This window comes from Rhinolophus ferrumequinum, chromosome 8 (genome assembly GCF_004115265.2).
Source record: "Rhinolophus ferrumequinum isolate MPI-CBG mRhiFer1 chromosome 8, mRhiFer1_v1.p, whole genome shotgun sequence".
Lineage (NCBI taxonomy): Eukaryota > Metazoa > Chordata > Mammalia > Chiroptera > Rhinolophidae > Rhinolophus > Rhinolophus ferrumequinum.
In genome coordinates this window covers 71,082,403-71,109,066 of record NC_046291.1, presented here as the reverse complement: position 1 = coordinate 71,109,066, position 26,664 = coordinate 71,082,403, and the positions used below count along the sequence as shown (strand labels likewise).

The following is a 26,664-nucleotide window of genomic DNA, read 5'->3' as shown; positions in this document are numbered from 1 at the left end:
GTTATTTTTAAAATCCATTTATATAAATCAGTGCTTTTCCTGAGGTATGTGATTGGTAGGCACAGAATATAAAAATCTCAACCCAAAATTACTGACAGAATCTGCCTTTATTATACATTGATTCTTTCGATCATCTCTGAGAATAAACACTCATCCTATTTAAATACTAATTCTAGAGATATGGTTGCATCCATTGTTGCTTTCCCCTATTACTCATAGTCAATTATGTTTTCTTTGTCACACATCCCACCTTAAGGTATAGGTAGTTTCTAAGAAATTGGGATTTTCTTTTTGGTGTTGTAGCTATACCCATTGTATGAAGCAATTTATATCTCACTAAATAATTTGGCATTTCAGCAGCATTTTCGTTGTATGTACCATTTTTGACCCTACAGTAGTTTTAACAAAAATCTGGGCTACATGGGGAAATGTATAACTTCCTAAATATTTTTACACCTTTCATATTGCTTGTACTTTGGTGCTTAAAAGAGTCGTTTTCAAACTTTTCAAAGGGGTAGGTCCCTTTTATTAAAAGGAATGCCTGTATGTTCAAACAGAAACAGAGCTGCTCTGTTGAGGAGAGGTGGGGGCTAGAAACCCACCCCATCAGCCGGTCTCTTTGCCAGATGGCTTCTGAAGTACCAACGCCGAACTCTGGGGTACTTGAGAACAGTTTGATTATTGTTCTATTGCAGCAGTAATTCTACATTCTAAAAAGCGAAGGTTTTTTCCTACTTGATAAGCTTATTTTTTTCTCCAAAAATTGACATTTTTAAAAAATTGGCAGTAAGCATTTAAATGAATTAGTGAATTCATAATCTAATTCAAGTTATTTTAAAAATAAAAAGTTACTAATTTTCATTATTGGTACAGTGGATTTAAATGAAATTAAAATACTTTTTAAATGCTGGATTGCATAATAAAGCAATTTTTTAAAAAATCATGCATCTTAGTTTAAGAATTAATAACAATATAAAAAGCAAACTTAAGTACCATAATTATTTTTATCATATCTTGCAGATATAAAACATTTTGCAATTCATGATCACATAACTTTTACATATTAAAAACAGTAAATAAAATCACCTCCTGGTAAAAATGTATGTTTTTCAAAGAGCAGTATAGTTTTTCATGATTTCTAAAATGATTTTCATTTCTTCCTTTGGGGGAAAAATCGTCATGTAAACAGCACCCTCATCATTTGTCTTTGAAAGAAGAGGCTTCTGATGTGGTTCGTCAAAAGAAGAAGTACCCAAAGAAGCCTAAAGCAGAGGCTTTGATAACATCTCAGCAACCCACTCCTGAGACATTGCCTGTGATCAATAAGAGTGACATTAAGCAATATGACTTTCACAGCTCAGATGAAGATGAATTTCCACAGGTGCTTGTTTTAAAACTATTTTAAAGACATTTCCTTCTAGTCTTCTATATTGCTATATTTTAAAACATAATTGACATCTGAGAGTTGATTCTTGCTTTCTTCACCTAATGGTATAGCGTAAACATTTTCCACATTATTTATATAGCCACTGAAATGGTATTTTTTGTTATTTTCCATCAGTAGGATAGAGTTTATTATGGAACGTCTCTATCTTTGCCCTCTGTGTTTAAAATAGATTATTAGGAATGGAACTACTAAACCAAAGATTATCAATATTTTAAGGCGTCTAATGCATAATTGTAAATATTCACGACCCTTTTTAGCATATTCTACCAGCATTGTTTTTAACAACTTTTAATGTTAATTTTGCTAATTTGTTTAACAATAACTATTTGATTATAAAGAAGATTTAGAAGAACTGGTTCAAGTTTTAACTTGTGAAGATAATTCATTGGTTTACATTGTAACAGTTTTATAGCAAAATGTTTGCAATTAAAATCTTAATTTTACTTTCATACATGGTATTTTTAAAACAAGACCTTTATTTCATATGTTAAAAGATGAATTTTAAAAATATATATATTGTTTAGCACCTGGGCTAGCAATATCCAGGTGTTTTTTTCCCCTCTTCTGTATGGTATAGGCAACCTAAGAGAATACTATAATAAACAGGCTTTATCATATTTTAACATTCTGATTTACTTGCTTTAAAAGAAACAAATTTTAAAAACCAATATCATAGATATATTTGGAAGCAAGACTGTTTACAAAACAGTGTTTGTTTTAACTGTTTAAAATCTAGAGCTTACATAAAATGTGTCCTTTGGCTAGATTATATATATTTTTATTCTTTTGTCTGATTTAGGTTTCCTATCCCAGATAATAGTTTAGCGTTCATGTGCATTGTAACAAATGCACAAAGATATGTTTAATTTAGTGTGCTTTTGAAAAGTACTTAAATAATTCATTACTTTTGTCAGAAGATCACCCAGTTATATTCAGGCAGGACATTGAATAGCCATGGAACATTAATTAAATGACCATTTTGAAGGAATGAGGAAAATAATGTCCTAACAAGTAGTGGTTTTCCAGATAGAAAGGAGAGGGCCCTACGCAGAGAAAACAGCACATTAGAGACAACTGCTAGTAATTTGGCATTGCTGGAACATAAGCACAAAGGAAAGAAAGGATGATGGTTCTAGCTGGGTAGAACCTCTATCTACGTTACACCTAATTCAGAAATTATTAAAGAATTTTAAGTCAGAATATGACATGCTAGTCTTACATCGGTGGTGCTAATGAGGGCCTGTGATGTTTTGCCATATAAGAATGATGCCATGGGATACTCTGACCTGTAGAAACTTTTCCCTTAGTGCTAGAATCAGTCTATCCACCCTGATAATAGGGCATACTCAACATACTAGTCATATATTCCTCATGCATAAAGGGATCTTCATTTTAACCAGACTTACCCAACATTCGCAGCAGAGCAGAACTAAAAACCCTGTCTCTTCTTGATCATGCTTCTGATTCTTTTAAAATGGTGGTCTCTTCTGTATCTCAGACTAAATTCTGAAATCCACTCCTTGGGAATGGTGGTTGAAAGGAAAGGGTGGTATACTTTATGCAAAGAATTTTTAAGACTGTGACACTTTGTGTATTTTAAAAGAGGTAGATGATTTGCAAAGGAACCAAAGTGTAAAATTCACATTTGGGATTTCCTTTCAAGTTTCAGGTTTGGAGCTTGGTTCCCCAGGAAGAAGAATCAGCCCTAGCTTACTGTTTCTGTGTCTCCCCCATAGGGCTGGTGGAGGTATATTGGAACCTCAAACAAATACCTTTCTCCCCTGGATGACCCTTCTCAGTGGTAATTACCACAGTTTGGAAATAATTGTGGAGAAAACATTTTTCCTCTCAAAATAGGAAGAGAGGGATTTGTGAGGTTCAAAATTTTCAAGTAAATTTGTATGAGCCAGCGTTGTCAGAAAAAGAGATGTACTCCAAAGTGAAATTGCGAAACAACTGAAACTTAAGTACCAAAACTCCCTTTTTTTTTAATCAATTTTAACCATCATGGGTAGAAATTTATCAAAACCATGTTATTTCCTTGCCATATCAGAGTATATTTGTATATCAGGTAGTCTGTTTTGGATGACATTTGTAAAGTGTGCTGTTAATGTATCAGTGCCACCATAGGAGTCCACTCAGATTGTACAGGCATTTGACCTAATATCACATGGTCCCAGGCAGAATGCTTTTTAATATGTGGCAGCTTTTTGAAGGTCTTTATTCATTCTTTTGCTGTCAGATTGTGGGTTTATCACTTCTCTCTGCAACCAACCTGCTTACCTTTAGCAAGTCTTCTTTCCTCTCTGGTTTTCTGCTTCCGATTTGCTAAGTTTAAAAACTGATTTTAAGAAAACATTAGTGGGGAAATAAGGGACTCCCCTTTGAATAAAATGTATGGCCTTTATTGGGATGGGGTGCTATTCATAAGCCTGTTTTTCCTGCCTAGTTTTTGCCTTTATTACCAAGAGATAACATTATTGGATAAAACAACACCTACCTATAGGTGAAGCATAACTGTCATAATAAAGTATTTATGACCACATACTTTATTTACAAAATATAAGTGGGATATATAAAAATTGTACTGATTCTTTTTAAGTCTGTAGCACTTCCATGATCAGAAGTAATTAAACAATACCACGTGAACTTACCTGCAAGAAGTAATCCATTAAAAAGAATCATTTTTACCCATAGAAAATTTTTGCTAGTCTTTAAATGTTTTAGAGAACTCACTATCTACTACATGTAATGCAGGAGTGATTTACTCTTTGTAATCAGATTCTAATTTTAGACCATTACAAAGATTGGTTTATTGACTTTTGATAACTCTTAAATGGAATGTCTTGTGCCTCTTTTTGCTAGGTACCGTCCCCAGTATCAGAACCTGAAGAAGAAAATGATCCTGACGGTCCCTGTGCTTTCAGGAGGCGAGCAGGATGCCAGTATTATGCTGTAAGAACTTTATTTTTTGTGGTGTTTTTGTGAACTGGAATTAACAGGTAGTTCTTGGTCAAGGTGACTTAGTCTGGATCTAAAAATGGGAAATCCATCATCATTTTTAATTTAATATCCGCTATGCAGATACCAGTAAAAGATACTCAAAAGTACTGAGTTCTTTCAAAGAATATCTGAATCCTTTACCTGGAAATTGATGATTCCTCATATTTTAGAAATCCAGTTTCACTTTGGGCTTTCACTATAGCTGTAATTCAGCAATTACAAAAAATACTTACTGTGTCATTGCTCAAGTTAGGTAAGCCCAGAATCTCTAATTGAACATTTGATGACTGCTAAGTATTTATTGAAATTTACTGTTAGACAAGCCCATCTTGTGGATATATACCCAGTAAGTATCAATCACAAAGGAATCATTTGAAAATTTTCCTCATGGCAATATTTTATCTAAGAATTATATTCATAACTTTTGACACACTTAGAAATTACTTGGTGCTATTAAGTCAAGTTTTGGTACACCATTATATCAAGGAATGACCCTTACTCCCAAATGCTCAGGTTTTCAGATAGGGAGTAACTATAAGTTATGAAGGTGGCTTTCATATATGGCTGTGGACACCATTTGTCTTATTGCACTATGGTAAATGCATACACTTAGAATTGTTTCAGGGGGTGGGTTTGTGTGTAATGTAGAAGAGGTGGGGAGCTGTTTACAGCTTATGTGATGAGAGAAAGGGGAAATTATTATGAAAATGGCATAAGACAGAAAAACAGAATAATAAAGGGAATGGGAAGGCAAAGAAATGGACTGTGTTCTTAAAAATAAAGAGGAAGTGTCAGCTTGACCCGTGCGTGCTTCAAGTGCAATTTTGAGTCCAAAAAAAATTTTCCTTCTAGTCTATCTCAGTAGGAAGCCTATAAATATAAACTACCACCTTCACTATCTCTACTTTTCGACATGGAAAAAGCCATATTATTCTTTAAAGATGTATTCCTTTTTAAAATATATCCTAAATGGATTTATAAGCTAAATTCAGTTTGAGTTATTTTGGTGTATGAACTTTTGATTCAATTTTATAAAATTTTACCTAGTTAATATCATTTAAACCTCAATTTTACAGTTTATATCTAAATTTTAATTGTTCTGTTGCTGTAGTTACTTTATTTTTATCATGACTTAGCTTTTGGTCATTTCAGATTTACTCAGAGTTTTATTTATTTATTTTTTCTTTCTTTGCAGCCTCGTTTGGACCAAGCTAACCATTCGTTAGAAAATTCAGAATTGGCAGATTTGGATAAGTTGAGATATAGGCATTGCCTTACAACACTCACAGTCCCAAGAAGATGTATAGGATTTGCAAGGAGGCGAATTGGCAGAGGTGGAAGGTAAACTATTCGTTTTGGCCTGGATTTTGTTTACCAGCAGGAAGAGAAGATACAGAGAAAATGTTAAAGTTCTTCCAGATAATATTTGGTTTTATATTTATTACTTTTCAGGGTCATAATGGACCGAATATCCACAGAACATGACCCAGTCCTGAAACAGATAGACCCTGAAATGCTGAATGGTTTTTCAAGCTCTTCCCAAACTATAGACTTTTCTTCTAATTTCTCTCGGACCAATGCTTCCAGTAAACATTGTGAAAATAGACTGTCCCTTTCTGAAATATTAAGCAATATCAGATCATGTCGACTACAGTGTTTCCAGCCAAGGATACTAAATGTACAGGACAGTGATAGTGAAGAATGTACCTCAAGAAAACCAGGGCAGACTGTGAACAGTAAAAGAGTTTCTGCAGCATCTGTAGCTTTATTGAACACCAGCAAGAATGGAATATCAGGTAAGCTGTCACTTTGTTAAAGGTATATCCTACTGTTCTCTCTTTAATTTTTATTATATACTCAGTAAATTCTCAGGATAAATTTGGAGGTTCATTTGCATAGTCATACTGAGGAAAACAATTTTATCTTAACCTCCTTTTTTTTCCCCCCAACCTAAGAAACTAAACCTAATTATTGTGGTTTACATTTTAAACAAAATGTCCTGATACCTATAAAACTACTGACTTATACTTTAAAAGCGTGTGCCTGCTGTGGTGAATGTGTGGGCAGAATGCATAGGGATCCTTATGGACAAAGTGGTTATAAGCTGCAAACAAGAGCGTCGTAGCACAATACTGTCAGCTTTTGTTAAAGACAATTTTCGTTTTTATGTATTAACTTTGCTTAAATGTAGGCATTGCTCCTCGAGAGTACCATTGGAAACTTTCTTTCTGAAAAATGATTTTTGAGGGGCTCCCTATGAATAGTTAAAATTTGTATCTGATAACTTACCTCTCATTGAGATTGGAAGTTTTTTTTATTTTAAGAGACATTGCTCAAATTAATATTTTTATGACATGTACATTGTAAATAATGTATATCTAGAGAATCTAAAATGTAATTTTGATTTGTTTCCTTTTATAGATAGTCTCTATCATATGTATGCAAGTATGTATAATTTATAAATATCCTTATAATGTATACATTGCAAATGATGCGTGGTATCCAGAGAGAAAACTAGATGTGACTATCTTGACTTTTCTTTCTGTAAAAAGTATGTGTATGTATGTCTAAAGTATTTCCTAGATAGTGCATTTTAGTACAGAAAATTATGTTAAACTTCTTTAAAGTGATTTTAAATCATTTTAGCTTGAAATTTGGTCTCAGTGATGTTCAGTCTTTTTTAGTTACTGAACTGCTTATTATCCAACTTGACCTAGACATTTATCTGTTTAAAGGTTGTAATGGAAAATTGGATTTGTTTGAATGATTGGAAGTTGGCATACCATTTCTCCAAATTAGTGGGTTAATTTTCTCCTAAACAAACTTAGGTAAGGGAAATGTCATCCTGTTATATAAAGTTCATGAGTCTGTGAAGTTGAATGAGCATTTGAAACTGAAATGGATAAATACCTAGTATGATTTTGAGGTGACAAGATACTTAGAAATCTAAAGATAGTAGGAAGTTGACAAATATTAAGTCAGATCTTTTCGTCATCCAATTCTAAGACATTGTTCAAATTATTTAGCTGAACTGGAATTCCTGTACCAAAAATTACTCTAAATAATTTTTTGCCAAAAAGGGAGTTTAAAAACATATCAAAATAGGCATTTATAATTAGATTTGACCATAGAGTGAGTTTCTTCTCTACTAATGTGTATTATACCAAAAAAATGATTTATATGTTCCTTCTCAACTTGAACATGCCCACATATTCGCAGCTTTCTACTGTACATTCCTGATAAACATCAGATCTGTTTGACTTACCTCTTTTCCAGAAAATGTGTATTTGCTGCATATGTTATTGTATCATCAATACTCTATATGTATTGATCCAGAATAAAACTTAATGTAACTTAATTTCATAATCAGTTCTAGAATTTTATGACACTACCATACATTAGCATAAAATAACACAATAATATTATGTACTTCTCAGGGAACTTAAATCACAAATGTTAAAAAATCATAACATCAAGAGAAGAAGGAATCCAAGATGGTGGAGTAGATAAATGCTGTGCTTGCCTCCTCCCATGACCACATTAAAATTAAAACTAAGTTATAGAACAATTAACCTGGAGAACCATACAAAAGTCTAGCTGAACAGAAGTCCTAAAACTAAGGCTATAAAGAAGAAGCCATCTTGAGACTGGTAGGAGGGGCAGAGATGCAGAATGGCCAGCCCCACACCTGCATGTGGCGGTTAAGAATCAGGAGGGATATCTTGGCCTCTGAGGTCCTCAGAGGAGCGAAATACCCCAGCCCCAGAATGAGCTCTGCAGCCTGAAGTACTGCTGTGGGGAAGTGGAGTCCCCACTACATCTGGCAGTGAAAATCAGCAAGGATTCCATCCATCTGTCTCAGTGAGATGGAAGGTGGCTGGAAACCCAGATGTCCTCTTAAAGGCCTCTCACCCCACCCCCCACAGACTCGCTCGCTCACAGGCACCCACCCTGGGCTCTGGTGGAGGGACGGTTACTTGGGAGGAGTCAGAGACATATAGGGAGAGACAGCTAGTTATTTATTAATCTTATATCCCATAAGATTGTCAGCTGATTTCTCAACAGAAACTTTTCAGGCCTGAAGGGATTGGCACAAAATAGTCTATGTGATGAAAAGTAAGGACCTACAACCAAGATTACTCTACCCAGCAAGGTTTTCATTTAGAATCAAAGAACAGATAAGGAGCTTCCCAGACAAGAAAAAGTTAAAGGAGTTCATTACCACTAAACCAGTATTATGAAAAATGTTAAAGGGATTTATTTAAGAAGAATAAGGGTTGGGTGGGGAGAGAACATACATATTAATAATAAAATGGCAGTAACTATGTATCTATCAGTGATCACTTTATGGATTAAATGCTCCCATCAAAAGACATAGTATAGCTGAGTGGATTTAAAAAAAAGGAGACCCATGCATATGCTGTCTACAAGAAACCTACTTCAGATCAAAAGACACACACAGATTGAACATAAAGGGATGGAAAAAGGTATTTCATGCAAATAGAAATAGGGGGGAAAAAGCTGGGGTAGCAATGCTTAGACAAAAGAGACTTTAAAAACAAGGGGTATAGTAAGAGACAAAGAGGGACATTCCCTAATGATAAAGGGATCAATCCAACAAGAGGATATAACCCTTGTAAACATTTATACATCCAACGTAGAAGCATCTAAATATTTAAAGCCAATACTGACTGACATAAAGAGAGAGATTGACAGTAATATGATCATAATAGGGAACTTTAACACCCATTGACACCAATGGACAGATCTTCCAGAAAGAAAATCAACCAGGAAACGGCGGCCTTAAATGACACACTAGACCAGGTGGAATTAATAAATATTTTTAGAGCATTTCATCCCAAAGCAGAATATAACATTTTTTTCAAGTGCGCTTGGAACATTTTCCAAGAGAGACTACATGTTAGAACACAAAACAGGTCTGAAATTTAAGAGGATTGAAATCATCAAGTGTCTTCTCTGACCACAATGGTTTGAAACTAGAAATCAATTACAAGAAAAAACTGAAAAACACACAAACACATGGAAGCTAAATAACATGCTACTGAATGTGTCGTCAGTGAGATCAAGGAAGAAATCAAAAGATACCTTGAGACAAATGAAAATGAAAACACAACTACCCAAAATCTATGAAACACAGCGAATGCAGTCCTCAGAAGGAAATTCATAGCAATACAGGCCTACCTCAAGAAAGAAGAAAACTCTCAAATAAGCAGTCTAACCTTACACTTAAAGGAACATGAGAAAGAACAGCAAACAAAGCCCAAAGTGAGAAGGAAGGAAATAATAAATATCAAAGTGGAAGTAAATAAAATAGAATCTCAAAAAACAATACAAAAGATTGGTAAAACCAAGGGCTTGTTGTTTAGAAATATAAACAAATTGATAAATCTTTAACCAAACTCATCAAAAAAAAAAAAAGGACCCAAATAAATAAAAAATGAAAGAGAAGTGGCAACTGACACCACAGAAATGCAAAGGATTATAAGGAAATATTATGAACAACTATATGCCAACAAATTGGACAATCTGGAAGACATGGATAAATTCCTAGAAGCATGCAATCTTCCAAGACTGAATCAAGAAGAAACAAAATATCTGAACCAACAAGTTATTACTAACGAAATCAGTAATCAAAAAACTTGCAACAAACAAAAGTCTTGGACCAGATGGCTTCACAGGTGAATTTTAGCAAACACTCAAAGAAGAATTAACACCTGTCCTTCTCAAAATATTCCAGAAAATTCAAGAGGAAGGAAAGCTCTCAGGCTAATTTTATGAGGCCACCATTATCCTGATTTCAAAACCAGAAAAGAAAATTGAAGGCCAGTAATTCCTGATGAACATAGATGCAAAAATTCTCAACAAAATAATTAGTAGGCCGAATTCAGCAATACATAAAAAAGATCATACACTATGGTCAAGTGGGATTTATTCCTGGGATGCAAGATTGATTCAGTATCTGCAAACCAATTAAAATGATACACCACATAAGCAAAATGAAACATAAAAGTTATATGATCATATCAATAAACACAGAAAAAGCATTTGACAAAATCCAGAATCCATTTATGATAAAAGCTCTCAGCGAAGTGTGGATATAGAGGGAACATACCTCAATATAATAAGCTATGTACAACAAACTCACAACTAATAATAGCATACTCAATGGGGAAAGACTAAAAGCATTCTCATTAAGACAGGAACAAGACAAGGGTACCCACTTTCACCACTTTTATTTAGCATAGTATTGGAAATCTAGCCACAGCAATCAGACAAAAAAAGAAAGAAAAGGCATCCAAATTGCAAAGGAAGAAGTAAAACTCATTATTTGCAGATGACATGATACTATATATAGAGAAAACCCTAAAGATGCCACCAAAAAACTGTTGGAACTGATAAATGAATTGAGTAAAATAGGATACAAAATTAATATTCTCAAATCAGTTACTTTTTTATATACCAATAATGAACTGTCAGAAAGAGAAATTAGGAAAATCCCATATACAACTGCATCAAAAAAATTAAAATACCTAGGAGTAAATTGAACCAAGGAGGTAAAAGACCTGTACTCAAAAAACTGTAAGACACTGAAAAAAGAAATTGAAGGAAACAGAAAGAAATGGAAGCATATACCATACTCGTGAATAGGAAGAATTAACATTTTTTAAAAATGTCCATACTACCCAAAGCAATCTGTAGATTCCATGGCAATTACCTATCAAAATACCAATGACATTTTTCACAGAACTAGAACAAATAAAATTTATATGGAACCACAAAAGACCCTGAATAGCCACAGCAGTCTTGAGAAAGAACAGTGTTGGAGGTATCACACTACCTGATATCAAACTATACTACAAGGCTATCGTATGGAAAACAGCATGGCACTGGCGTTAAAAACAGACACGTACAATGGAACAGAATAGAGAGCCCAAAAATAAACCCATGCCTGCATGGTCATTTAATCTATGACAAAGGAGGCGAGAAAATAAAATGGGATAAAAACAGTCTGTTCCGCAAATGGTATCGTGAAAACTGGACAGATGCATGCAAAAAAAATGAAACTGTCCCACCTTTTTATGTCATATACAAGAATAAAGTCAAAATGGATAAAAGACTTAAATGCCTATGTCCAAAAACCATAAAACCCCTAGAAGATATCATAGGCAGTAAGCTCTCTGACATTGCTCTTAGTAATATTTTTTTCTGATTTATCTCCTCGGGCAAGGGAAACAAACAAAAAATGTCATCAGACTAAAAAGGTTTTGCACAGCAAAGGAAACCACCAACAAAACAAAAAGACAGCCTATGGAATGGAATTAAATATATTCACCAATGATACATCTGACAAGGGGTTAATAACCAAAATTTATAAAGAACTCATACAGCTCAACACACAAAATAAAACAAACAATCCAGTTAAAAAATGGGCAAGGACCTGAATAAACATTTCTCCAAAGAGGACATACAGATGGCCAATAGACATATGAAAAGATGCTCAGTATCACTAATCATCAGAGAAATAAATACAAATTAAAACCACAATGAGATACCATCTTATACCTGTCAGTATGGCCATCATCAATAAATCAACAAACAACAAATGTTGGCAAGTGTGCGGAGAAAAGGGAACCCTGGTACACTGTTGGTAGGATTGCAAATTGTTGCAGCCAGTATGGAAAACGGTTTGGAGGTTCCTCAAAAAATTAAAAATAGAACTACCTTATGACCCAGCAATCCCACTTCTGGGTATCCGAAGAAATCCAAAACACTAATCAAAAAGATACATGCATCCCTGTGTTCATGGCAGCACTATTTACAATAGCCAAGATATGGAACCTCCCCATCTGCCTGTTAATAAATGATTGGATTAAAATGTGGTGCAATGGAATATTATTCATCCATAAAAAGAATAAAATCATACTATTTGCAACAACATGAGTGGACCTAGAGGGTGTTATGTTAAGTGAAATAAGTCAGACAGAGAAAGACAAATACCATATGATCACACTTATATGTGGCATCTAAAGAACAAAATAAACAAAACAAACTCATATGCAGAGATGGTTGCCAGAGGGGAGGGATGGTTGTTGAGGAGCTGGGTGAAAAAAGGTGAAGGGATTAAGAAATACAAATAGGTACTGTGTTTCCCTGAAAATAAGATCGGGTCTTATATTAAGTTTGCTCCAAAAGACACATTTGGGCTTATGTTCAGGGGATGTCCTGAAAAATCATGCTAGGGCTTATTTTCAGGGAAACACAGTAGTTACAAAATAGTGACAGGGATGTAAAGAACAGCATAGAGAATATAGTCAATAATGTTGTAACAACTCTATATAGTGCCAGGTGGGTGCTAGACTAATCGGAGGGATCATTGAATAAATTATACGTCTACTCACTATGCTGTACACCTGAAACTAATACAATGTTGAATGTCAGCTATAACAGAAAAGAAATATCTTTTTAAAGAAAGCATTAAAAGTAAAATTTTTAAATCATAACATGATAGACAGTAAGGTTTTTTTTATTTTTGCCTTCTCCCTACCATCAGAAAAAAATAGTCTTTTCTGGTCTGTGTAGTTTTTACTGTCTTATGTTTTTTCATACTGTTGGCATAATATGGTTTATTTCTTCCCTTGAAAAAATTCAAGGCTTAAGTAACTAAGATACATTAGAATCAATGTTTTTCTAATTGTGTTTTTCAAATACATATTTCATTATTTGTTACTAAAGGATTTTGTTTAAAGTTTTCCTTCTCTCCTAAGTGTGATCCTCTAGTTATTGAGGCCACGGGGTTTTTTTTGTTTTTAAAAATTTCTTTTGTTTCAAAATATTAGGCACAGGTTTATAATGAAACAAGCCTTTTAACAGCATTTTTGTAAATAATCGAAAAAGTGTCACAGTTTTAAGTACCCATTTGTACCAGTTATATTTTTTACATAGTTTTCTCAGTTCTGGTTAGGTAGTGGGTTCACTTACAATTCAGTACGTATTGATAGAAATTGCTTCAACTGCCTAAAGCAAAGGATGTAGGTGTTTCGGTTTAGAAAGTTGTGTTCTTATATTTGATGGACATACAAGTATACAAGGGATTGAATCCTCCTATACTTAGTTTCTTTTAATCTGTGTGTCTTTAACACTTTTGCCTTCTGCTTGTTAGTTGCCTTGGCGGTGAAAGCGTGTGTCTTTAATAAGAGTAACAAGACTGACACAGGACCATATTTTTACCTGGCAGAGAGTATCACGGAGCTAGACAAATTACAAGTATTAAATTGTCTGTTTCACAATTGGGAAATCCAGCAAATAAATGGTTTAATCAGAAATAGAAACATAATACACTTGACACTAATTATTTATTTGTATCACTAGTTTCTTAGTTCTTTAAAAAAACTAGAACTTGAGGGGTGGTGGCAAAGAATTTTCTTTTATGTTATCAGTAACCCAGTTAATATTTTTCAAGTCATAATCCCTGTGTCCTAAAATATTCTAAGTATAATTTTTGATATCATACATAAAGGACTTAAAGGACAACAAATTAAAATGTGTGTCCCAGGTATTAGAAGAACTAAAATTAAAGACTTCATTTTAAAGCAAAGAGACATATTAACTGTTAAGTAAGGTAAAGGTAAAAAGTTTCAAATTTTTTTTAAAAAGTTGCAGAGTTTTACAAGACAATAATTCTTACCTTCACGCAGTTTACAACACATTGCAAATACTACATTCTTTATAGAAATGGATGATAAAGTTTTTAGTCATTTCAAAGTGCAATATTATTTAACTATTCTTTTGCGATACCGTTCTTAAATCCCAACCTCAAGAAAATATATTTCACATCTAAAAGTAGCTTTGCTTGTTCAGATTTGAAGGGCTGGGTTAATTTACATTTAATCTTGATTTTGACTAATGAAATATTGTAAATTAACACTTTTTTCTTTCCTCATTTGTCTTAGTATACTGCATAGAAACTAGCAGACTTTTTGACCAGCTTCAGATATCTTAATATTACTAATTTGTAAAATAATCAACATTTTAGACAGTTTTCCAAGAGAAATTCCTGATTTTTAATTTTTCCAGTTTCTCTTCCCTTTCTTAAATTGCTATATTTGCAAGCATAAAAGTTTCAGGATAGGTAGAACTATGTTTTATCAGCTAGCTTAGGTCCTCACAAGGATTTATTTTTTGAGTTAGGGTCATTTCCAAAGGTAAGAAATGGATTCAGACTTCAGGAATTCAAAGATTTTATTTTGACGCGAAAATTAGTAATAATGAAATTTTCGTGGTAACTATTGAGCTTGAGTGTCAGAAGTTGAAATGGATCTTTAGTCTATTTTCTTTATCTTCACATCTTATTTGTTCCTCATCTCCCATCCCCCTCTCCCATTTCTGCCTGCCCTACCCCCATAGTTTTGCAGTTTGTTAATTTGCCTCTAGCTGTGAGAGTTACATTGTAGGGTGTGTATAGTCCTGGACAGGTAATGTCAGCTTTCAAGGAGGGAAGATTTGTCCTCAGAGTAGTTCTAGTGGTTTATGTGAACTTCCACCTGACTCCTCACTCTGACCTGGAAAGTGTAAAATAGGACCTCTCTCTCCCACGCCACCTCAGTACGGCCCCCAGATGTGTCTTTACAAACAAACAAAAATTGCATGTAGTCAGCATTGCTTCAATAAAGCTTTTGTAATAAAACTTTTTTGTAATAAGACCTACCTGGTTGATGAAGAAATGCTGGACCATATATTTATTGCGACTTTTAGATAATCCTTACTACCATGTTAGGTGTTCTTCATTAAAATACGTGAACTTGGTCTAGGCTGTTTAAAAAATTCATGGCTTCCCAAGAATACATCTTAGCCCACTTTGAGAAATGCTGCGTTAAAAGCTGAAGGATTGTTTTACAAAGGCAGGGAGAAGCCCAAAAATCATGTTTATACTCTCTTGTGAGATAGTCATCCAGAAGGTTTAGAATGTGTTTCTATTAGACTTTTCATAGTTTGTCAATGAAACAACAGTACAAAGTTACCAAATCCTTGTAAAGATGCTCACACAGTCAAAAATCTCTCTGTGGGCCCTAGTTTAAGAAACAGCAATGTAGGGTCTAGTGCGGAAACCTGGAGTATGTTTTTGATGGATTTCTATTGGAGTATGCGAGGGAAAGGTAATGAGCACTCAACCTGGCAGACCACCAGGTAGGAACCACATGCCTGAAAGGTGAAGGAAGAAAGAAGGGATGCATAGGACCTTTGAAAACAATCAACCTTCCAAGGATTGTGACTAGTGTTTTCAGAAAGGTACCTGGATTTATCTGGGGAATAAAGCAAACTGGTAAATCCAAGATAGGTAATGAGCCAGAAAGAAAGAAGATAGTCTGAAAAGTTAGGGCTTTAATGAAAAACAGACTGCCGGTTATATACACAAAATATTTCGAGATGTAAGTATGTTACTAATGTATAGAATGACATATTTGCATATATAAAAGGGAAAATTCTGTAATATATATACTTATCTATTAGAATGTGTTACCCAGGGAGTTTTGCAAAACTGTTTACTAGGGAAAGCAACACTTCATCCATCTGGAATAATAGTGAAATACTGTACTGCCACCTTCACCAAACATTCAATTTGTGGTTATTTTTAAACTGATAGGACTTGGAGGGGTAGGGTAGGGTAGATTTATAACCGGCATGAATTTCACTTCTAAGCGAGCAACTTAAGGGGAACTAGTAGAAAGAACTTAGGTTGGCCCTAACCAGCAGAAACAGATAAAGCTTTTTTGTACATTCCCATTTCCTCTTTGTGCCACTGCCACCCACCCAAAACTGGCCCCAATCCTGTATCTCATTCCTAAACAGTTTTCTTCGTGCTGTAACTGTGAGCTTTTCCTGGTGTATTTTAATGCTGTCTCGATGACTGAAAATGAATGTAAGAAAGAAATCTCTTATGGAAGTATTTTAGTAATGTTTAAAAGGAAAAATAATCAGTAAGAAGAAGGTACTTTCAGTCAAATTACCATCCTCCACCTACCAGTAAATCAAGCCTGAGAATGGTAATTAAGTACTGTGCCGTTGAAACCATACTTTTCTTACCACTTTCCATTCACCCTAACAAAATGGAAGCAAGTCAGAAAGGATGTTTTGTATGTGTTCCAGTTCTGTGTCACAGTTACTAATTGCTATTTTTGTCTAAATAATAGTTGAAATAATACTAAACAATGCTCTAGAAAATTCTGAGTGCGGAATATCAGCTGGTTTCAGGCACAAACATCTTTTAGTAAAGGAAAGGCTAGATAAAACGAATGGCTATATCATGCTGATGTGGAGGTGAGGGGAAAGAGAAATAAATTAATGCGATTTTTTTTTTTAAGATTTTATTGGGGAAGGGGAACAGGACTTTATTGGGGAACAGTGTGTACTTCCAGGACTTTATTCCAAGTCAAGTTGTTGTCCTTTCAATCTTAGTTGTGGAGGGTGCCATTCAGCTTCAAGTTGTTGTCCTTTCAGTCTTACTTGTGGAGGGCGCAGCTCAGCTCCAGGTCCAGTTGCCGTTGCTAGTTGCAGGGGGCGCAGCCCACCCACCATCCCTTGCAGGAGTCAAACCAGCAACCTTGTGGTTGAGAGGACGCGCTCCAACCAACTGAGCCATCCGGGAGCTCAGCGGCAGCTCAGCACAAGGTGCTGTGTTCAATCTTAGTTGCAGGGGTCGCTGCCCACCATCCCTTGTGGGACTCGAGGAATTGAACTGGCAACCTTGTGGTTGAGAGCCTGCGCTCCAACCAACTGAGCCATCCGGGAGGCAGCTCAGCTCAAGGTGCCATGTTCAATCTTAGTTGCAGGGGGCGGAGCCCACCATCCCTTGCGGGACTTGAGGTGTTGAACTGGCAACCTTGTGGTTGAGTCCACTGGCCCATGTTGGAATCGAACTGGCAGCCTTCCGAATTAGGAACATGGAGCTCTAACCACCTGAGCCACTGGGCCAGCCCCGAATGTGATTTTTTAAAGCATATTTATATTATAGAATTAAATTAAGTTAATATCAGTGATTCTCAACCAGTAATTGAATCAGGGATGAGATTTTTTTGGTATCAAAGTCATAACTTACAAAGCCTAACTTATAAAAGGTTAGGAAACATTGACCATTAATTTGAATCATTTGGATTGAGCCTTGGTAGGGATTTTATGAGTTTTCTATGAGAAGAAGTTGGGGTTCCTGAGCAAACTAATGGTCTCAACAAGACAAAGGCGATAAGTAGACGTATCCCCGCAAACAGGCAGTTTTAACTAGCATCCCTTTTTGTGTACCTAAGTGATCATCTGTTCATAAAAGCACATATTACGCCTACAATTGGCAACGCTTTGTTAGCCATGGACTACCAACCAAAAGTCATTTTTTCATTTAAAAAAAGTACAATTTGGTTTTTTTCTACTAAGTTAGATACATACTTAATTCTGAATTAGTAAGATTTTAGGATTGTCTGACTTCCAAGATTTGGGAAAAAGAAAAACTTCTCATTTCTCTCTCAATTTTAAAATAGCCACTAAAAGTATATTCTCTTTATTTGATTTATTCCTCACTTAAAGTTAACCCCTGTGACCCCCACCTTTCTAGCACGTCTAAACCTTATCTCTGGACAAGCACAGTGCTGGATAGGAGGGAGTAGACCATGTTAACGTCAGATTCCAAGTCTATTTCTTTTGCATTGATACACACCCTTACGTACTTATTACTTAAACAGATTTATTTGGGTTTAATTTTTCCATCCTGCCTTTGTATCTAAACTATTTTTCACCTCTTTCCCAAGGTTTTCAAAGAGCTGGAAATTTATGAATACTTCACATTTACATTTGATTTTGAAGATTGTAAATTGAGAATTAAAATTATTTTTTTCATTTAAATGTAGAACACTTGCAGTGAATTTAACATGTGTAAAGAAAGACATATGATTTTGTTGGTAATTAAGATAACTAATGTGTACTTCAAAAATACAGGTAACAGTGAAATTTTAGAGTGAGCACTATCATAACCCCAGGTTTTCAGTCTTCTAAAAGTAAAATTGCTACCTAAGAACTGTTTTCCCCTCATTGTCTAATAGAAATTTTAATGAGAATGGTGTGGAACAGAAATAAGGGCATATCTAAAACTGTCCATCTTGAGGCCTATCTCCCCCTTTTATAGTAAATAGACTATACCATGTGTAACTTGTTATATATGTAGTTTACCATTAAAAAAATCTTTTTTAATTTCCCATTTGTGATCCTACTAAACAAAACTCTTTGAGGGGTAGGTAAATAAGCTAGGTTAAGGGTGTAGTCTATCTAAACTCTTTTAGGTCATATTGATTATATGCTCAATTGCATTTAAAGGTTGTTTCATATATTAGTTGGTATTTCTTCATATGTGTCCTTTCTTTTCTCCAACTACACTGTAGGACTTTATAACAAGAACCATCTTCTTAATTTATTTTTCCCTGTAGTCTTAACTCTTAATGCAGCACTTTGCAACATAGTACATAGTAAATACTTGTTCACTGAGTGAAATAGTTGGGAAAGAGGAAAGAAAGCAATAAAAAAAAAAAACAGCAAAATGATTCAGTAGTACATGTATTCTGATGCGATTTAATATTTCTTGACTCTAATAGCATACTAACTTCTGTGGAAATAGCTTTATGTCCTCTAAATCATGTTATCATGATCTACTTAAGTAACAAAGTTTGTTTCTATTTCTTTGAGAAAAACGTTTCCTGTGATAACTTTTTCTTACATAATCTTTTAGACAAAGTTTTAGATGTTTTGTTTTATTTGCAATTACTTTTAACACAATTGGTTGCACCATAATTGATTATGTCTGAGGATACATTGTATCTTTAATTTTCTGAACACCTCTCTGATTTCTAGCCCATATTTTTATAGATGGGACTTATTTTAGGCATCTAATCTCTTGCCTTAAACATGGTTTATGGTTATGTTAGATGAACGTCTTTGTCTTCCACTCTGATTTATAATCAGAGAAAAAGTATTTCCACTTCAGTGTCATAGATGGAAACCAGCAGTCAGCATCATTTACATTCTTGCAGATGGCCCTGCTTTCTTACTAAGTCTGTAACATAATCATCATCATTATTTGCACTAGTAAATCAAACTTTTTCTCATTATATAGCTTCCATAATGTAGAGAATTCAGAGTGATCTCAAAGATACTAAGTCTAAACAAATGGTAGAATTCTCATGTAAGAACTATGTTATATAGTAAAAACAACATACAGGAGCTTTTTTAGCATAAAATCATGGATATTAGCATAAGCCACTATTTTGCTGAAAGATTTGTTATTTTTATTGGGTTCTTTGCTGACAATGTATATTGTGATTTGTACTTTTCATCTTAATTGTGGCATAATTGTACGTTGTGTTCTATTTCTGTTGTTAAAAGTACTTTAAAACATACTTGTTTCTGAAATGAATGTCCTTTATCAGTAACAGGGGGTATCACAGAAGAGCAGTTCCAGACACATCAACAGCAGTTAGTTCAAATGCAAAGGCAGCAACTTGCTCAGCTTCAGCAGAAACAGCAATCTCAGCATTCCTCGCAGCAGACACATCCAAAAGCACAGGTTAGCTCGGGTTTGTCATCATGCCTACGTCTCCCTTTCTCTCCTAATTATGTAGTTTTGTTCAATTCTATTCAAGTCACAGACGGTAACTTTGATATTGACACTCTTAATTTTGGAGATGAAACCTAAGTGTCTTTTTAGTTAATTTACATAATTTTTAAGTGACTCGTTTATATTTTATGAGAGGAGCAATAAGGCAAAATATGGTGTTTTTAATTTAGGAAAAAAGTAACTACTTCTTTTTTTGAAGGGTTATTGAGAATTCATAAAACTAATTATATACTCTTAGAACCGTCATCCCCCACCACTACTACCCCCAAAATATTTTTTTCCAGGATGTAACTTTGCTCACCCCTTCCTAAACTGTATGTTTAAGAGCAATGTGGATGTCCCCCGTGAGATGAAAGGTAATTCTCTTGAATTGTGCAACAAATCTTAACAACATAGCCCCCTTGCCTCCTTGAATCACATTTCCCTGAAGAAAAGAAATGCCACGAGGTGAGGTTTTTCCATAAGCACCACTAAATGAAGACACTGTGGATAAGAATAAAAATACCTTATGAAACTGTAATTGCCAAAGAAAGAAGCCGTTTCAATACCTTGATAGAGCTCTGTAAGGCTCATTTGGACTTCTGCCCTCCAGAAATGTATGAGAATAAATTTCTGTTGAATAAGCCACTAAAAACAAAACTGTAATTGAGAAGAGTGTTTCACATTTGAGCCATCTGAAGAAAATAAACCTAGTGTTTTAGGTCTTTAAGTTTTGTTGTTTCGTAATGCTAAAAGTAATTCTATAATAATAACTGAGATCAGCTCAGTTCCATTGAGCTCTTAGGCCAGCATGTGCCCGTAGTAGTTCGTCTCATTCCCAAAAGGTCAGTACCCTCACCTTGGAGATCTGAGTCCAGCAACAGGAAAATCTCAGGGACCCTGGGACCCTCAACACTCCATGGTGGTCTTGGGACTGGCCCACATTCTGGGCTGTTGGCAAGACCTAACCAATGTTAACACAGAATCAAGAGCAACGGCCATTACTTGCCTTCATTTGCTTTTGTGCGTCCCTTGCGTAACCAGCCTAAAGTATGTGTAGCCTCTACTGCAAACTTAGGCCAAAACATATGTGTTACATTGTGACAAAAACGACTTTTAGTCATCTCTGTGATTTCGTTCATTTTGTCCATAGTATCGAGATTATCGAGTAATTTTTAAGGCATTCATTAACACTTACTGGAAAAATTAATAGAGCATTAAAGGTTGGGTTTTCTAATCCCCCAGTTCTTAGAAATAGTTTTTTGCTTCCCAGTTTTCAGTCACTTCCCTGCTTCATATGCCAAAAATAGTCTATGGAGTCCTCGATCTCTTCATCTAAACATTTTTAACTGATCAAAATGAAAATGACAACAGTCTCTTGGGTTTGCCCATTTCTTAATATGTTCATGGAATCACATCTGAAACACTGAGACTTTCATTCTGTCCATGTTCCAGGGCTCAAGCGCCTCTGACTGTATGTCTAAAACCCTTGACTCAGCCAGCGCCCACTTTGCTGCATCTGCAGTGGTCAGTGCGCCTGTTCCAGGTCGCAGTGAGGCCTCCAAGGAGCAAAACACTGGCCACAACAACATAAACGGTGTTGTCCAGCCTTCAGGTGAGCCTGTGCGTGCACGTGGTAGTGACTAGCTTGAAGTTGTAACGCACTGATTTCAGGTATGGTTTTTGTTTTTTCAGTCCAAGGGGAAAACGTTGTACAGGAAGTCATTCAGTGCCCTTCAGAATTTCTGTGGATAGGTGTGGTGGAATTGCTGCATGTTGTCAGAATTCACATAGGGCCTGCCTTCTCTTCCTCCTAAACCCACTGTTGACCTACCCGTGGAACTGTCCACCCTGTCTCTCTTTATCCATGGACTGCCAGTTGCCTCACCTCTTAGAAAATGCATCAAGCTAATGGCTACACATCACCATTGAAGTATCCAGGCATTGATAAGGAGAACTATAATCTGGGATGGTCTGTCAATAAGCTTGAAATCGGGCCCACCTTCCCGCTCTTCCATACTCATAGGCCTGCTTTCTCTGACCTCTCCTGTTGACTGAAACCCTGTCAGTATGACTGAAACCCTGTGAGCTTCTCACTGCCCTGAGTCCTCAAAGACTTGCTGTTCCTGTCACCCCATAACTACCGTCAGACCTTAGGATTTGCCACTTAGCCTACATGTACTCACGATCCTGGTTGCCCCTCCTTGCTGATGCTCTTACATGTATAAATTCTGGAAATCCAACTCTCATTTTCACCTGCCCTCAACCTCTCTGTCCTGTTACACAGTTTCCAAATATGGAGGCAGCAGAATACTTTGAAAAGGCCCTTTTCTTTTTTTCTTTTCTTTCTTTTTTTTTTTAAGATTTTATTGGGGAGGGAAGGGGAACAGCACTTTATTGGGGAACAGTGTGTACTTCCGGGACTTTTCCAAGTCAAGTTGTTGTCCTTTCAGTCTTAGTTGTGGAGGGTGCAGCTCAGCTCCAGGTCCAGTTGCCGTTGCTAGTTGCAGGGGGCGCAGCCACCATCCCTTGCGGAAGTCCAACCAGCAACCTTGTGGTTGAGAGGCCGCGCTCCAACCAACTGAGCCATCCAGGAGCTCAGCGGCAGCTTAGCTCAAGGTGCCGTGTTCAATCTTAGTTGCAGGGGTCGCTGCCCACCATCCCTTGCAGGACTCGAGGAGTCGAACTGGCAACCTTGTGGTTGAGAGCCCACACTCCAACCAACTGAGCCATCTGCCATTGGCCCATGTGGGAATTGAACCAGCAGCCTTCGGCGTTAGGAGCACCGAGCTCCAACTGCCTGAGCCACCGGGCCTGCCCCAAAGCCCTTTAATGCAGGCCAGTAGAAATAGGGTGTCTTTGTCTTTGGGGTTGTAACAGGTGAGTATGTTGTACTTGCTGATCAGAAGCTGTCTTAGGATAGGCTGTTACGGGGAAAGTTAATTTGGCATTTAATTAGAATACAAATGTTTGCATTTATTTGCATTATTAAACTCCTAATTCTTTAAGAGTTTAATTAATGTCTTGTGATATGAATTGAATGATTTTTTGTTTCTCCTTCAGGAACCTCTAAAACATTGTACTCCACCAATATGGCTTTATCATCCAGCCCAGGGATTTCAGCTGTACAGCTTGTAAGGACAGTTGGCCACACCACTACAAACCACTTGATCCCAGCGTTGTGCACGAGCAGTCCTCAAACGCTTCCCATGAACAATTCTTGCCTGACAAACGCAGTGCACCTCAACAACGTCAGTGTTGTTTCTCCGGTCAATGTGCACATCAACACACGGACTTCAGCACCATCGCCAACAGCCTTAAAACTTGCCACAGTTGCTGCCAGTATGGACAGAGTGCCAAAGGTTACTCCCAGCAGTGCCATCAGCAGCATAGCAAGGTGTGTGTGTGTGTGTGTGTGTGTGTACTCACACATGTGCTTGATTCAAACATCGTTCTGTCCCTTCCTGCTGGTTGTCCTGTGGGAGGAAAAAGACGTTTTTGTTTTTTATAATGCTCAAGCAGTAGATGTCTATTGATTGACTTGCTTTTTAACAGATAATTGAGTATCTGCTTAGTGTAAAGCTCAGTGACTTAGATTATTTGTTTGAGATCACCAGTAGGGTGTTTAAATGCCAATCAGAATTGTAAAAAACCCAAAGAAAAGTCCATGTCAAATAGGGCACCATCAAACCAAAAATAAATCAGTGTATTTTAGAAGCTTCAGTTACTCTTATATTACTTTTTGGTCGTTTAGACAGTCTGGAAGGTTTGAGTTGTTATTATTAACTTCCATGTCAGGTTTAAGTTTCAAGTCAATGTTTGTGTTTTCTTCAACATTAAACACAAAAGGAAAGTAAATTATCCTATGTGTATATTAAAATTTAGACTATTCTGTGATTAACTAAATCTGAGATAATGTATTTCAGACTATTTTTTATATTTCTTTCTATAAATAAATATGAGAACTAATATATTACTAATATATGAGAACAGTTAATCAGAAAAAAATTATTTGCATGGATTCATAACTACATGACCTTAAAGCTGTAAAATTAAACTGTAGTGGAAAGTTATTAAGTAGTAGTATGCTCTTAATGATTACTGTTTTTGACCATCATAAGCTCCATCTATTGTAAAAAACTTAGATTGTCCTGTGTTACATATTTCATAAGTAATTTATCACTGGCTTATACTGAAATACGTTAAATTACTTTCTGTCCTAAGTAAATAGTTATAATCAAGGAATTAATAATTAATAGGATTTCTTAGCTGAAGGAAACTTTTTCTCATTCCTGTATAGAAATTGTAAAAATGGTATATGTTCTTGGGAAGTACATGTTTAGTTGCATAAAAACATATCTATAAATACTAAGTGATAACATCATATTCTAGAGAATGTTAATGTTTATTTTACTCTTTGCCTTATTATAGAGAGAACCATGAACCAGAAAGATTGGGTTTAAATGGAATAGCAGAGACCACAGTAGCTATGGAAGTGACATAACCTAAAACATGTGGCTTTGAGCTGTGCTGGTGGTGTGCAGTCATTCATATTCCAGCCGAATGCGAAAGGCGACGCTCTGTGGATCACAGAGCATAACAATGGACCCAAATGGACTACAGTATATCAGATGTGTAATCGATATATGATGTATATTTTGTAAAATTGGGGAAATCACTACCTTGTAAAATAGTTTATTTGTATCATCAATATTATTTCTGTTACTTGAATAGTAGATATTCATCATCATGCTTTTGCACTTGAATTTGCAACTGAATGGATTTTAAAAAATAATTCTTTAATGGGATCATGAGCATGAAATGGGATCCTGCATCACTTGTTTTAACTATTTATTTTGCCATGTTTACATTTTGTATCTTGTAAAAATAAATCCAACTTTGTGTCTAAAAAGTTAAAGATTCATAGCTAGGAAATGAAATTCTTGTAATTTTTTTCTAAAGGAGCTGTAAAGTTTTCACTTGGTTCATTTTGTTTCACAATTTGACTAGATGGACTTTTTGGTAAATACTTTAGTGGCATTTCACTGTCAAACATGAAGTTCAAGGCAAAATAGTATTTTCTATTACTGTGCAGGGGAAAGGGATGGATCGATACATGCAAATTTAATGTAGTAACTCACTTTTCCATATATTTTGAATGTATATTTCTATTTATAATACCAGTTTATAAAAAATAATTACACAGAAAAAATGGACTAGGAAAAATTATGCATCTAGCACATTTAAACTGTGCAGATAAGAAAATTTTTCAAGGATTACATTTTATCTGAAGACTGCATATTTTAACTGGCTTTAAAACTGTAACACACCACATAAAGGATATTTTACCAGGTATGTATTGCATTATATCATTGCAATAATTATTGGAAGTCTAGATATCGAGCCATCCCAGGTGTTGGGGGGTGGGGAGGGTTGTGGCAAGATTGTCTTTTCAATTTTGGAGAGTTTTCCTGTGGCTACAAGGCAAGTAACGGGTTGGAAAAAGTCTGACTGTAAGCGTTGGACACCTTCATAGTGTAGTGTTTTAGTGACTTTTTTTATACGGTTCTTGTAAATTAGATACGTGTAGTGGTGTTTCAGAATGTTTGTTTATGCACTAGTTCAGACAACTTTCCCTGTTACTTGTTCTTGATAAGTGAAAACTGCAGGGAAATAAAAATACATATCAAAACATGGACATGCTGCATATGTGTTTATTTCACAATGTGCACACAGTATAAATAAAAATTTAAGGGAGATGATAGCACTTAACAGCACTTTCCATTTTCACAGTGCTTTCCAAGCATTAATGAAAAGAATTATAAGAAGCTCACCTGTGAGCACTATTGGGTTTCAAATAATCCAATATAAACTACCTTTGACGTGAAAAGTTCTTGAACTATTTTACGGAATGTAGGTAATTTGCAGTATAGCAGTCATTGAAATCTCATAAATGAGCCTCATTTTATAAATAAAAGTTTAGAGTAGAATTATATTGCAAGGGAGTTTTGTCAAGTAAGTACTGGGAAATGTAAATATTTTTAATGAATATGATGAAAACCATTTCAAACTTAACATAATTTTATACTTTACATTTTTTATATCTGCAGTTCTGAAAGTTGTAAACTGATATGTCAGTTAAATTAATGGGCCAAGATTTCTGCTGAGAGTGGTTTTTATTCAGGTCCTAAATGTATAAAGCAATTTATGGGCAAAACCATAGAAAAAAATAAATTTCATTTCTTCATTGGTTGTGACCTGATAGGATCCATGCTCGTTTCTGCCATACTACCTCTGGAGTTCCTCATTGCTGATGATATAAAGGAAATAATTTTGATTTGATATGTATTATGACTGTGTTCATTCTGCTTATATAGTTGGGTGTATCTCCTTGCCATTAAGAACTTAAACCAACTTTAGTGCCATTTTCAGAGAAAGCTTTTTTTCCATTTTACTGAAGCAAAGCATGAAGTGAATTTGCCTTGTGTGATATACGTGTTATAAATAATTTAAGTAAAACAAAAGTATTCATCCATTTGTACAGTTTCTGGAGATGTGGCAAATC

At 35.4% G+C, this 26,664-nt stretch overlaps 1 protein-coding gene across 3 annotated transcripts in view; it reads left to right on the top strand.

The window, feature by feature from the left end:
• Positions 1–25,795, top strand: part of EPC2 (enhancer of polycomb homolog 2) — a 112,620-nt gene extending 86,825 nt beyond the window's left edge. The window contains exons 7-14 of one of the 3 annotated variants that reach the window (XM_033112670.1): positions 1,190–1,381; positions 4,313–4,402; positions 5,646–5,791; positions 5,903–6,246; positions 19,933–20,069; positions 21,555–21,714; positions 23,163–23,496; positions 24,531–25,795. In XM_033112670.1, the coding sequence (XP_032968561.1) occupies positions 1,190–1,381; positions 4,313–4,402; positions 5,646–5,791; positions 5,903–6,246; positions 19,933–20,069; positions 21,555–21,714; positions 23,163–23,496; positions 24,531–24,603 (1,476 nt within the window). In that variant the 3' untranslated portion in view covers positions 24,604–25,795. The remainder of the gene's footprint in view (positions 1–1,189; positions 1,382–4,312; positions 4,403–5,645; positions 5,792–5,902; positions 6,247–19,932; positions 20,070–21,554; positions 21,715–23,162; positions 23,497–24,530) is intronic. The other 2 variants (XM_033112671.1, XM_033112672.1) reach the window with 2 other exon arrangements.
• The last annotated feature ends 869 nt before the right edge of the window (positions 25,796–26,664 follow it).